A 14,099-nucleotide genomic window follows, 5' to 3' on the forward strand; every position below is an offset into this window, starting at 1 on the left:
CTCCCCTATTTGAGTAGGATCCTAGCACCTGATGGGGAGGAAAGTGGACTGAGGGAGTGACAAAGAGTGTGAGCTCGCCAAAGGAGCTGTAATGCTACGTAACTGCCAGGGTATCCAAAAAGCACTATAATAAAGCACTGTTCACTGTGACACACTGAGTGAGTTGCATCCTGTCTTCACAACATGCAATTTTGATGTCCTGCTGATTTTTAAAATAAGTAATGGTTCAAAAAACTTTTCAAATAAGTGTCTATGGGCATTTCAAGATGGCCACAGAGTAACACAATTCTACAAGGACTCTGTCTCTATCGGTGAACTGAGAGCTTTTCAGCAGCATTTCAGCAAATGCTTCCCAACAATGCAGTGTCTGTGGGCAGGAGGATGAAATCTGGATTGATAGATTAGCAAAACATAGAACTTTAACACTGAACAGCACTTTTGTCGATTCATTATTGTATTCATAAACATGAAAAAAAGATTCTGCAGTCACATTAGGGAAAATGGTGGTTGGAGATTGCAGCAACACCAAAGTTACTGCAACCATGTGCAATGAATTTGTGGTTTTGTTGCCTTTGAAAATGTTTCTTTGAAGACGAAGGGCAGGTATGAGATCAGTCACAGTGATCAAAGCAACTTTGGTTCATCAAACCAGCAATAGAGCGGCAATAAGACAGACTCAATGAGACGGAATTAGATTAATAACACTTAATAAGACACAGAGTTGAATGTTAGATAGCAAACACTTAGATGTAGAAAGAAGTGCTTATATAAACGGGTGTGAATGAGACATGTTATATGAAGTGCTTTGAGAGTAGAAAAGCACTATGTAAGAACCAGCTCATTTACCATAAATGAAGCAGTAAACACAAAAGTAGGGATTCCTAAAAAAAATAGGATTATTGTAGGACAGCAATTTAATGGCAAAGTAACATAGGCACTTTCTTTTATAGAAACCAGTTGCCAACTAGTTAGGTCGAGTTCCCTGTTGCAGATGAGTTGCAAAGACTGAGTTGGGAGTCTGTCCACATTTATATATTAGATGGCAATTATATGCACTCTTCCCCAAGACAGATTGCCTCCCACCAGGTAACCTGCAGTGGCAAGTGGTCACCCAGAGGTTGAGAATGTTGTATGCTCAACTTCTACGCAAACAGTTGTTCTCTGCAGCTACTTACAGTCATTTGCCAAATGGAAAAAATTCAATGAAATCACTGGGTGACCACAGATTTTTCCTAGTTCCTTTTTTAACTGTAATGTGACTGAGGCGTAAAATGCTTGACGCAACCAAACCTCAAGTTTCTTAAACTTCAAAATGTGCAGGCCCACCTTTAAATATATACTTTGGTTAAAACAGTTGTTTATCTCCTTTGCCACAGCAGTGCCACTTTCATATGTTCGGTATGTCTTAGCTGCCTTTAGCTACCGTTTTTCAAGGCTAAATTATTATTACAGATTTGGTCAGTGTCTAGAGTCATCACTAGGCTCCCGTTACAGTACAACATACATGAAACACTCCACTCCACTCCTCTGTGTTCTGAATATGTTTTAATGTATAGAGGTCTGCCTGTCAGCATAACTATAACTATCATATAGCTTTTCCATTTCACGTTAATAATCAGTGTGCTAGCAATGAATATTTAGTGCAGTGCCAGTGATAGCTTTCGCTGATGTCTTGGCCCGCTAGCGATAGTACTCAGGCAAACCGTTCTAATGTTACGTCGCTGTCATTCTGCAGAGCAAGGCCATTATACATATTATGTATGGCACAGACACCCCTCTGCACACACATCCATACACACTGCCAAGCCCAGTGAGTTAAAATCACTGAGCCACACCTCATACAAACTGGAAAAAAGAGAAACACTGTTTTGATATGTAAGGAAAGATTTCACGGTACAGTCTAGGTATAGTCATAAGGCCTACATGTTGAATTAGAGCAAGCAAACAAAAAAAAAAATGCTATGTGCAGCATTATTCCCCTGGAGCTCTTTTCTGTGATGATGTATATGGGTGAAAAAATAAAGCAATGCTCCAGTTTATTTATGTTCTGTTTCCCAAAAAAGCATTATGGTCAAATTATGTAGGTCTCTATGCAACTATGTGTCCATGTGCATATGCAGTGAACATTAAGTGGCATAAATGCGTGTAGTGTATCTAGTGTATAGTTGTACATCACAGTATGCAGTATGTTGCAAGATATAACATATTGAGACATAATTAAAAATTATCTAGTCGATCTCAGCACTTAAAATTAGACAACAACACAAGACACATTATACTGTCTCATTACTTATTTAACTAAAAAAAGTAATTTTGAAAAATTAATACACCACAAGATTCAGCAACTTGTAGAGCCACTTTTAGTACCAGTAACTAGAAGTATGGCTTTAGTCCGCCATGTCATTGTGGAGGAATTTCAGCCCATTCATTGTTACAATGTTGTCTGAATTTATTGAGGTTTGTTGGCATTCATTTAAGGGCCCTGCTATAGGAGTTCAGTCAAGTTTAGGTCTGGACTTTGACATCTTGGTTCTGTTCTTTTTCAGCCATTTCATTGTAGATTTGCTGGCGTCTTGGAAATATTATTATTATTGTCCTGTTGCATAACCCACTTTTGCCCAAGCTTATTTGTCACACAGAAGCTCCCACATTTGACTCTAGAATACATGTGAGTTCAAGGTCAACTCAGTGACTGCAAAGTGCTCAGATCCTGTGGCTAAAAAAACTAGCCCAAATCAACATGCCTCCACCACCATGCTTGACAGCTGGCTCGATGTGTTTGTGCTGACATGCTGTGTTTGGTTTTTGCCAAACATATTGGTGTGCATTAAAGCCAAAAATCTCCACTTTCATTCCGTGTGTCCAAAGGACAGAGCTTTGCAAATTTAACCCTTTTTTTTTCTAATTGTATTGTCATGAGCATTATAATTTATTGAGCTAACTGAGGCTTAAAAAGTCTGAGATGTAGCGCTTTGGTTTTTTGTAGTCCTTTGGAACTAGGCTCATTACCTTCCCAAACAAATGAGGAGGATATAAGACCGTAATGAAGTAGCAACTGTTTCTTAAAGATCATTGCTGATGTCTTTCCTCCTTGGCTTTGTGTTAAAACACCTGAATGCTTCAGACCCATAAAACTGCTGCTTTTACTGAGGTGCTCACACTTTTTGATGATCAGTTAATCAAGTGCATTTGATTAGCAGCACCTGATTGCTTATTACCCTCTTAAAGCAGTAAAAGTTTTTTTTCAGTTCCTACATTTTGGCTTATTTTTGGTTAAATAAATAATGACATACTGAAATATGTCACGTTGGTCATCTGAGAGTGTCTTTTTTCCAATTTCAAAATTTGCTAAGGACTTTTTTATTTTGTCCCAATGCGTAATATTGAGATCCTCATCATTTTTTTACCTGTCAGGGCTTGGGCATACATCCCTTGGATCCTGTGGGTTGTAGGATGATGCCTTATGGCATGTTCTGAAGCATCCGATCCCACTGATGCTAAATCAGATTGGGTATTAGGAGGTTTGGAGGCCTGGTACCCCCTGACACTTTGTCTGTCAGTGGTTTTAATGACATTGTTTATCATTACATCTGTACAGCAACCCATTTTAAAAAATAAACACAGGAGAGTTTTTGCAGCGACAGTGATCACACACATGTGAATGGTATGGTAATGGTAAAAAACATTAAGGTGCTTTAGTAAGCAATGATTCATGAAATTTCACTAAATGTAATCAACAGATTCTACTGGAGACAGGAATTAAAAAGAACATAATAAAATATGCCGAGTGCAATTAAAGTAGTCACAATGATTGTGTGTCTTGTGTGCTTCAGGTTTTCAAAATTGGCATCCCATGTACACCTACACATATCTGGAGAGTAACAACTTTTTATGTCTTCTATCCAAAGACTGTGGGTAAACAAAGTTGATAGGAGTACTTCCTGCACAGCACAATTGATTTTCCTCACATTAAAAGAACTGTAAACCTCTCTCGTAAAGCAGGCCATTAGCTGTCTATTAGTGTGCTTCACTGTGCTTTGTACAGCCAATTTACATATTAATGTGCTCACTCTCACTTTTACATGCTAACATAAAACAAAGCCCACATACAGTCATTGAGAACAAAAAAAAACAACTACAGATTGTAGAATAATTTAAAAAAATGACTTAGACATCAACTGGTGATTCATTTGTTAGAAAGATATTGGGGAGCTAGGAATTATTAATCATTTATATAGGCGGGTCATAGTGCTTTCTCCTATCCATTGCTTAACCTAAGTGGAAAATGGGCCTGGATCCTAAAGGGCCATCATAAAAAAACATTTTAAAGTCCAATTATTGGAGACTATGTTACCGGTACAGGTCCTCCATTTTTTTCTCTAAGTGGCTTCTGCTCATTTATTTGCATCCGACTGGCCGTCCACATCGCCTTTGCTTTACTCTTTCTCAGTAGCTCCCATTTCTTCACATTTTCTTGTTTTCCTCTCTATGTCAGAACTGAAAAGAAGGAGCTCTCACGTCCCTGAGTGGTTTCTAGACATGTATGAGGCTAGTATCCTCCCCCAGACTGCATCACCACTCCAATGATAAGCAGGGTGTTTGGACAGAAATTGTCTCTTTGAGTTTTAATAAGGCCGACAGTTGATGGGTTCTACTTTTTTGTGCTGCATATATAATTCAAAACTACACTTTGTCATGGAAATATGGTTACATTACTTAAAACTATGGCCTCGGTGATTGAAGAAAGTCATTTCTTTTTGAATAACCCACCTTTTTTTATGTAATTTTCGGTGTAATTGCATTTACTTTTCTAAAACATACCTTTTCTCTGTCTACCTTTCTCCCTGAATTACAGAGGATGAGCTGCAGCTACCTGCTCTGCACTATCCTTCTCTTCGTGGCTGTATTGCTAGCTGTCACTGTAACTGGCACCATCCTTTTCATGAATCACTATCAGGCTCCACCCATGTCTGATGGCCTACCCCACATTTCTACCAACCAGGATGAAGCCAATGCCCTGGTCACTGTTGAGAGAGGCGATGGCTCTCGCATTAACATCTTCATTGACCCCAACTGTCCGGATTACAACAGTAACTTTATGCGACTGGAGGGTGTGCAGACCTCATTGCTCCACTCACTGACCGACCACGACTCCGACTTGAAGTCTGTGAAAGGACAGGATCGGGCTCTGCTTGTCAGTCTGGCTGAGGAGGTGGCCAAGCTGTCAGCCCACGCAGGCCAACTGAAAATGGACTATGAATCTCTACGCAGGGGGCAGAGCAGCCTCGGGCAAGACCTTAACACACTGCAAACGGAACAGGGACGCCTCATACAGGTGAGACGCATAAGCAGAGAAACATTCCTTGTACCTCAGTGTGATGTAAAGATCAATATCTCCTTCATCACAGCTGTTAGTTGAAGTATAAATATATGAAACCATCCAGAGTAGTAGGCATCTTCAATTTTTTTGTACTTATTTTGGCACATAGAAGAGTAGAAAGGTTTTATTCCTTAAGAAGTAAGCGAAATTCACACAGTTTGTGGGAAAACTATCAGTTTTGATTTGATTTTTGTTTGGTTGTTGTTGTTTTTTTCTTAATCAATGAACCAATTTGTGAACTGTATTTAAAGCAATGTTCCTAAATCCTTGGGCAACACCCAAGTCCTGACTTTAAGTACTGTACTGAGGTGTTCAAGGACTGGATTGTGACACACCTATCAATATGTATCGATTGTGACGCCACCTTCAGGAGCGTGTGACAGCATTGGACTTTCTGGTGTTATTTAGTTACTTCCTTTTCCCGACTGGAGAATCCAAACACCATCACTGACTAATCAAATGCCAAGTAGACCGTGTCAATTTCTTTTTAGACTGTTAAAGCCAAATAACAGCTAATTTGAAGTGCAAATAGGGCTCATGTTCCACTGGGTATAACTCGCTCACTCTACTGTTTGAAGACGAGGTCACGGGGGAAAGAAAATGTCCATCATGGTTCAAGAAACAGCAAACACATTTGCACATTAATGCAGTAAAACAACATAATGTTTCCCAATGTGTAAGTCAGACTGAACATTGGATGTGAACATAATTAGACACCTTTTAGTTTCGACTGTCCACATTGATTTATTGATGATACATTTCCCAAATGTGCGTGGAGAATCTTCACACTACATGGTCTTTTAATTTTGGCCCATCAGGCTCAGTCTCTGTATTCTGCAGTAAATAGATTTCATAGCTGCCAGCCATACAGCTCAAACTACTGAATTCATTCTGCTTCTGCCAATCCCCTTTCTTTTTTCTTTTTTTTGTTAAGCCAGACCTTTAAAGCTCACAGATCAACATTGTTTAAAAATCACCCAGAAACTCCCTAGATGAGTCCGCTCTGGACCTGTTGGCTAAGAAAACATGGGTGCTGATTGAGCACACAGTGAGAACGGAAAACGGTCCATTGCCTTTGCTCCTGTTAATTTCTGGTGTGGGTGGCATCGTGCAGTGGGTACTGAGGCTAAGTGGAGGTGGTACTAGCAGCTTAGACACTCCAAGTGATTGATTTCCTCTTTGGAAGCAAGGCATGTGGTGCGCACATCCGCTGTTTCTGCCTGACACTGTGGTGTGACTATGTGATCTATGGGCCACCTGTGGCCAAGACGTCTGATTTATACGATGACACAGAGCTGACTGTGCCAGTGTTAGTAATGGCTCTGTGTGCACTGCAAGCCCCCTGAAGAACAGTTTCACCCAGCCACGTAGGGAGAGGCCCTTCCACATCACCTGATGTGCAGGGAAATGTGATTGCAGCGGGTTTAGGACCAATCTTTTTCGATCATTGAAAAACTGACATTCATTTTTCACAGTAAGTGCTTGCAGCCTCAAATAGAAAGGTACGCCAAAGCCCCCGTATTTGCATCCAAATAAATCACTGTGATGGGAAAAGCTCGTGAAATATAAGGATATGGCAATGAGGCAATACATCCAGCTCATGGTCAGGTTTCAGCACGAGTAGAACACAGGCGGTATTTTTCGTTAGTTCAATTTTCCTTCCTTAATTTGAAAAACGTAGCTAAATTTGACAGCGTTTACTGTGCTGCAGTGTTACTTTGACCGCAGACGCCAAATCACTGACTGATCTAAAACTTTAAGATTAGGAATTGTGAGCAATGACATTTTGACCACCTGATAATGAATGCACATATCCATAATAATTTGGTCATTAGCCCATGTTAACATTTTAGATAAGTGATTATTTGGATGTGTGTGCATAACAGGCTGCTAGCATAACACACCTGGAGCAACAGCAGATGAACTACAAGCTAGGCAGTCGAAAACTCTGCAGTTCTGCCTCTGAACACTTTTGCTGAATGTTTTGACAGATTTCTCATGTTCCCACCTTTACAAGCAAAAGACCTGTTGTATTTGTGACAACAACCACTCGACATCGACTCTAGCAAAGTGCAACCGCACTTTTGAGCATTTCATTCTGTCCTCCAGCTGCACAAAGACCAGAATCTGTGTGGTATGTGCGAGACAGAGCTCCCCTCGCCCCTCACATGAAGGCTCTGAGAGAGATAAAGAGACAACTGTCCTCGGGATAGGGAACAGGGGAAATGCCTCAGATTAATGGCTTAATCAGTAACAGAGGTGGTCAGATAAAATGTGAAAGATAACTTTTATGTACCAATAGTAAATCTATTTTCTTAATTTTTTCCAGTATTGAAAATAATACAGATAACATTGGAGCTTACTGATACTTAAATCATTTTGCCCTGGAGCCTGTTTACTATCAGATTTCAGTACCCATTCCCATTTGGCATCATATTTTTGTTGCTGATCAAATACAGTTGTTAAGATGGGCTGCCACTGTTTCTGTTGCTTTTTAGGGACAAATAATCGTGGTATCCTGTTAAATTAACACTCTCTATTAATGTTACAGGCAGGCAGGAATGATAACGTTAGCTGCCAAGACTCCAATGTTAACATTATTGTTTTATTATTGAGCTGTAGCCTTTGGCAGCTACCTTAATGATAAAAGACAGCTAATGTTACTGTCAGGCAATTGCGAATGGTGAAATGAGTAAAATTAACGTGTCCGGCAGCCAGGTTAACGTTAATGATAACTATTTAATTCTTCAGTGTTGTTGAAATGGGAGCTTTACTGACCTCTCAGAATTCTTCATGAAGAGTAACTCAGTGTTATGAGCCTCAGCTACTTCAGCTGCTAGTGAGGGGAGGGGCTGTGTGCCTCACTGCCCACAGTTGTGCTATGTGAAGTTGTCCGTTAGCTGGAGGAAGAGAAGACTATCATAAATTAGTATCTAAACTGGTCATCCATTTGTATCTGAGAGGTGATTTTTCTTTGAGAACCCAGTTGCTTACTTGTTCAGAGTACGGCAGTGAGTATTCATTTGGTAAATATTTAAGGGCCATGAACAGAACCCTGGTGGACTCCAGTTTGCTTCATTGCTAAAATTCACATATGTTGTGAGGTGAAGCCTGTAACTTCTAGCTACAGCTTCATTCAGACACATGTGATTTATTACTTTCATTGGTGTGGCCTCACAAGCCAGAATGAATACTGTCAGAAAGGTTACATTTCTATTTAGGTCTCTATTACACATACACATAAAGGTGTCACACCAAATTACTTATCCGTAGGTTTAAGCTTTGCATTCTAAAAAATATAAATAAAGCGCCTAATATTCTTGCACCCTTTTCTCAAGCGCCAGCTCACTGATTTTGCCATCTCTCATTTATATAACATAGTTGTAAGCTGTAACTGAAGATTACATTTCTGGTTACCGCAGGGACTAAAAGTCAAGCTAACTTTTCAGTGCTAATTGTAAATTACCCAAGTCCCAAAGCACTCCAGTCCAACACCCTCACACTACTGCAGTGTAGATCTTTATTTCCTATGAAGTGTTCTTACCGTCAGGGGTTGTCTCCATTAATCTTTTTTTTGTATTAAGTTAGAACCTGTCAGCAGTGGTATGAATTGCATTAAACATTTTTAATGTATTTTATTTTTAGATCTGACCAGCAGTGGCAGCCCTGTGCATAAGCAATGGTGTACAAAGTAACCCCATTAAAAAAACTGAAGGCTATGGCCCATTAACAGAACTCCAGCTCTCACAAAATGAACCTAAATATAATGTTTGGCACAATATATGACTGCAAAAACTCAATGAGGAAAAAGCAACAAGGGAGAGTATGACTCCTTGAACCACAGGTCACAGTTTAAACTGAATTATGTCCCTGTGGAATTTTAATGTTGTTGACAAGCAAAACTCATTATCTTTGATAAGGATCTCGGGCCAAACTACTGCTAGTGTAGAAAACCGTATTGCTCAAGATGTTCATTAAAGTTGATGCAAGTACTTTAAATAGCTGAGGAGTTTAATATTTTCTGCCAGAAATTAGATTTAAAGAGCTTGAAAACCTAAAGCCTCAGTCACATTGGCCAATCAGTAAAACTAAGAGTAGTAATTGGTTGTTTAATGGTTGCGGAAGGCTGCCAGCTGTCGTCGGATCAAATCAGCTACAAAGAAGGCGCCATACTAAAATCCTCCTTGTGATTTGGTCTCTCACAAATTGCATAGATGACACTTAACTTCTCGTAAACATGCGTTAACTAACAACTGAGCTGTAGTGAAATTTGAAAAAACATCATTTAAACTGGAAATACAATCTGTTTTCTTTCATACTAAAAGTTTTACTTTTCCTCCTGAAACCAATACGTTTCATAAAGGAGCAACTTTTACTTTGAAGGCAAATGGCCTTCATTTCCTGCGTCACACTATTTATAGTTTCACGACTGCTTAGCAAGTAGGTGTGCATATGCATCTTTGCAACCAGTTTCACTGAGCTACAGCACAACAGCAATCAAATGGTTCCCATCACTTGTTAACCGGTTGGGGAATACACATTTTCCTAGCAAAAGTTGGTTTCCAGGGGGTCGCTGACTGGTCTCTAAGCCTGTGTGACTGGGGTTATATTAATTTTTTTTTTGCCTACCATAGATTACCGCACAGTTACCAACCAGTTTCTTGGCCTGTGTGACTATGTTCTATTAAAAGTAGGTATTGATGACTTCATTAAAAAAAATCAATTGCAATTAACAGTTTAAAAGGAATAAGGAAAATATGTGTTTTAAGAAATAATTGGAACAATACAAATGCTAAGATAACCTTTATTAGTCCCACACGTGGGAAATTTGTTAATATACCACATTAAGCTTTTAAAAATATCCAAAATATAGTCAGTAACAATAAGTCATTTGCCTCTAACATGAATGGGATCATTTAACGATTCAGTGGATTGAAATTAGAACTGATGGCTGTTTTAGTTAAATATAATATTTTGTAACAAAACACAAGACATCATGTATTTCAAGGACTGTGGAAAACAACTCTGAGACAGAAATGAAATGCAGTACTTATTTATGCATGTGTGAGCCTATTTCTCAAGTGAGACGTAAGACCAGTATAGCAGAGAAATGTTGAAGAGCCATTGCACGTCTTTATTTCATTAACAGTGATTTAGCTGGGCTCTTTGCACTCCACCCCGACAGCAAGCTACATATAGAAAAAATCAAAAGCCTTATCAGATATTACTCATATTTGATATGAAAACATCCTGTTTATGTATGAAGGCTCTCTCAATCATCAGGGTAATCTTTTATTCATTGTTTCTTTGCTTCAGAGACCTCATATGTCTAGAATCTCTGACTGTTTAATCAAATGGATACAGGATAGGAAGAGGTCGGCCTAACATTTATGAAACACTTTAATACAGCGAATTAAATCAAGCCCTTGTTGATGGTCGATTTAAGCACTGCTGAATTGCTTTCACATAAGATGTTGGCATAACTGTGAAAAGGATATATAACTTTTTTCCCCTTAAACAGTAAAATGATCGTTTTAAAACTGCATTTTGTGTTTACTTGGGTTGTCTTTGTCTAATATTGAAAGTTAGTTAATGATCTGAAATATGTACAGTTAAGCCCATAATTATTCATACCCCTGCCAAATTTTGACTTAAAGTTACTTTTGTTCAACAAGCAAGTTCTTTTTTGAGCAGAAATGACACAGGTGTCTCCCCAAAGATAATAAGACGATGTACAAGACGCATCATTGTGGAAAAAATATTTCTCAGGTTTTATTTATATTTTAGCAAAAAGTATCATGTCCAGAATTATTCATACCCTCTACAAACTGTCACAGTCTCTGGGAAAATCCAAAGTTCCATACCATTCAATAGTCAAAGCTGTTCTAAAGCATCCTAATTACCCTGATTAATTGGAAATAGCTGTTTTAATCAACTCAACAGGTGAAAAACAGCAGCTCTCTGCAGGTGGTCTGTGGACATTCATGGCTAAGACAAAGGAACTCAGTGAGGACCTGCAGCTGTGCATTGTGGCTGCTCACAAGTGAGGAATGGGCTACAAGGCCATATCCAAATGTTTTCAAGTTCCAGTGGCTACAGTGCAAAATTATTAAAAAATACAAGATGTTCCGCACTGTGGAAAATCTCAGAGGACGTTGTTGGAAGCCAAAAGTGAAACCTGTGCTGGCCAGGAGAATAGTGAGAGAGGTGAAAAAGAATCCAGGATCACCACCAAGGCCATTCTGGTGAATCTGGGCTCTGCTGGTGGCAATGTCTCAAGGCAGACAGTCCAACGGACACTGTTGGGTTCCACGGATGCAGACCAAGGAAAGCGCCACTTCTCCAGGCACTTCTAAGGCATGCCAAAGCTCATTTGGCCTTTGCAAATGCTCATCTGGACAAAGAAGAAGGTTTCTGGTCTTCAGTGTTATGGTCAGATGAAACAAAAATTGAATTATTTGGTCACAATGATGTTGCCTTCATTTGGCATAAAATGGAGAAGCCTTCAACCCAAAGAACACCATCCCCACTGTCAAACATGGTGGTGGGAACCTAATGCTTTTGGGGTGTTTTTAGCCAATGGACCAGGGAACCTAATCACAGTAAACAGCACCATGAAAAAGAGCAATACATGAAGATTCTCAACAACAACATCAGGCAGTCTGCAGAAAAACTTGGCCTTGGGAACCAGTGGACATTTTAGCACGACAATGACCCAAAACATACAGCAAGCGTGGTGAAGAAATGGTTAGCAGACAACAACATTAACGTTTTGCAGTGGCCCAGCCAGAGTCCTGACTTGAATCAATTGAGAATCTGTGGGAGGAGCTAAAGATCAGGGTGATGGCAAGAAGACCCTCAACCTGAAAGATTTGGAGCTCATTGCTAAAGATGAATGGGCAAAAATGCCTGTGGAGACGTGCAAAAGCTGGTCTGCAATTATAGGAAGCGTTTGATTGCTGTAATAGCCAATAAAGGCTTTTTTTCTATTGATTATTGAGAAGGGTATGAATAATTCTGGACATGATACTTTTTGCTAAAATATAAATAAAACCTGGGAAATATTTTTTCCACAATGATGCCTCTTGTACATCGTCTTATTATCTTTGGGGAGACGCCTGTGTCATTTCCAGTCAAAAATAACTTGCTAGTTGAATAAAAGTAACTTTAAGTCAAAATTTGCCAGGGGTATGAATAATTTTGGGCTTAACTGTAAGTGTGACAAAGATGCAAAAAAACAGTCAGGAAAGGGGATAAGTACTTTTTCACACTGTAAACTCACAGCCCTGTTAACTAATGATATGTAGTAAGTACAACATTATACGCAAGATTACATTAATTTACTTACGCATAAACTTTTAATTGAACATTTGCACACATCATATGCTAACACACTTATTTGCAATACTATAGTATTTTGACAGCCCAAATGGTATATTGTGAATGCCAGATGTGGCAATTCACAGACAAGGTATTAACATAAATTACAGCTGACAATGATTATGCGTCTTAGATGTGTTACAGTAAGTTTGAGGTGTTTCCTTTTCCATTGGAAATACTTTGTGACACCATTTATATACTACCCCGGTTGTCTGCAAATGAACTGTCACTGATTACGCCGCTTGAGCGCAAAACAAAATCTTAATGTTTTCCTTTTGCATTTTAGACCTGTTTGAAATGATATCTGAGGTTCGGAATAGACAGATATGGCTGAGAGTTTAAATTATTTCCAATTTGCAAAAGGAAAAGAGGGTGACTTTGTGAAGTGAAGATGTCATATTATGCAGATGGTGACTAAATGACATTTTGTAATTGCCCTTTCTAGCCTTGTGGTGCCTCTCTGTTCTGTGACTCGGCACCCTAGGGAACAGAACGGACTCTTTATTGTGTTTTCCCACAAACGTTTCAGCAGGTCAGCAGTTAAGTTTGTAGTTTTAAGAAACAAAGCATCAGACGAAAATGGATTTAATCGACAGTAAGAAGCAAAGAGGCTGATTTTGAGTGCGAGTGCACTGCACATTATCGTGTGAATCGTGTTAAGCTCTAAATGGAAACACTTTGTAACAATTTGACTTCAACTTTGACTCATGAAACAAGGCTCCATGTGTTGAGTGCTGTGGTGTAACTGATTTTGTAAGACTGTGCAAAGGCTGCCTAATGAGAGGTAATTACTTCATGATCCTAATTGATGTGTCAGTCAAGGCTTAGCATTAAGACCGCAGACAATCCTCTGCTTTTGGTACGCACAAACAAACACAATTAACTTTTAAAGACAACACCAGTAATAATGTTAAATGTGCACAAAAACATTTACAGGGTAACTCAAATGTTAGATAATGTCCCTACCTTTCTCATTCTCTAAAAATGAATTTTTCTGACCACACCATGGGTTTGACATCCACCAATCAAGATGTGTTTGAAGTGCAGACTTACAGCTTTAATTCAAGGGGTTTAACAAAAGTATTCCATTAAACTTTTACGTGTTACTGACATTTTTATATGTAATCCCTCATTTTTAGAGGCTCGAAAGTAACTAGCCCTCCTTTACAAAAGTAAAGAATTGCTTTGCATGAACCCACTGACATCACCAAATGCTGTGTTTCCTCCATTGAGATGAACTGCTAGCCATTTACTGCAGCCACTTTCCATTGCTGTGTGTTTGTAGGTCTCTTTGAACTGAACTGAAACGCATGAGCCATTGGTTTAAGATCAGGCGATT

The 14,099-nt window shown here is 39.1% G+C and overlaps 1 protein-coding gene across 6 annotated transcripts in view; it reads left to right on the top strand.

Annotated features, from left to right (window-relative positions):
* Positions 1-14,099, top strand: part of fibcd1b (fibrinogen C domain containing 1b) — a 137,620-nt gene that overhangs the window by 54,541 nt on the left and 68,980 nt on the right. For all 6 annotated transcript variants that reach the window (XM_039614351.1, XM_031754626.2, XM_031754627.2 and 3 more), the window contains one exon: positions 4,856-5,335. In XM_039614351.1, coding sequence (XP_039470285.1) covers positions 4,859-5,335 — 477 coding nt within the window. In that variant the 5' untranslated portion in view covers positions 4,856-4,858. The remainder of the gene's footprint in view (positions 1-4,855; positions 5,336-14,099) is intronic.

This window comes from Oreochromis aureus, linkage group 7, assembly GCF_013358895.1.
Source record: "Oreochromis aureus strain Israel breed Guangdong linkage group 7, ZZ_aureus, whole genome shotgun sequence".
In the NCBI taxonomy this organism is placed as follows: Eukaryota; Metazoa; Chordata; class Actinopteri; order Cichliformes; family Cichlidae; genus Oreochromis; species Oreochromis aureus.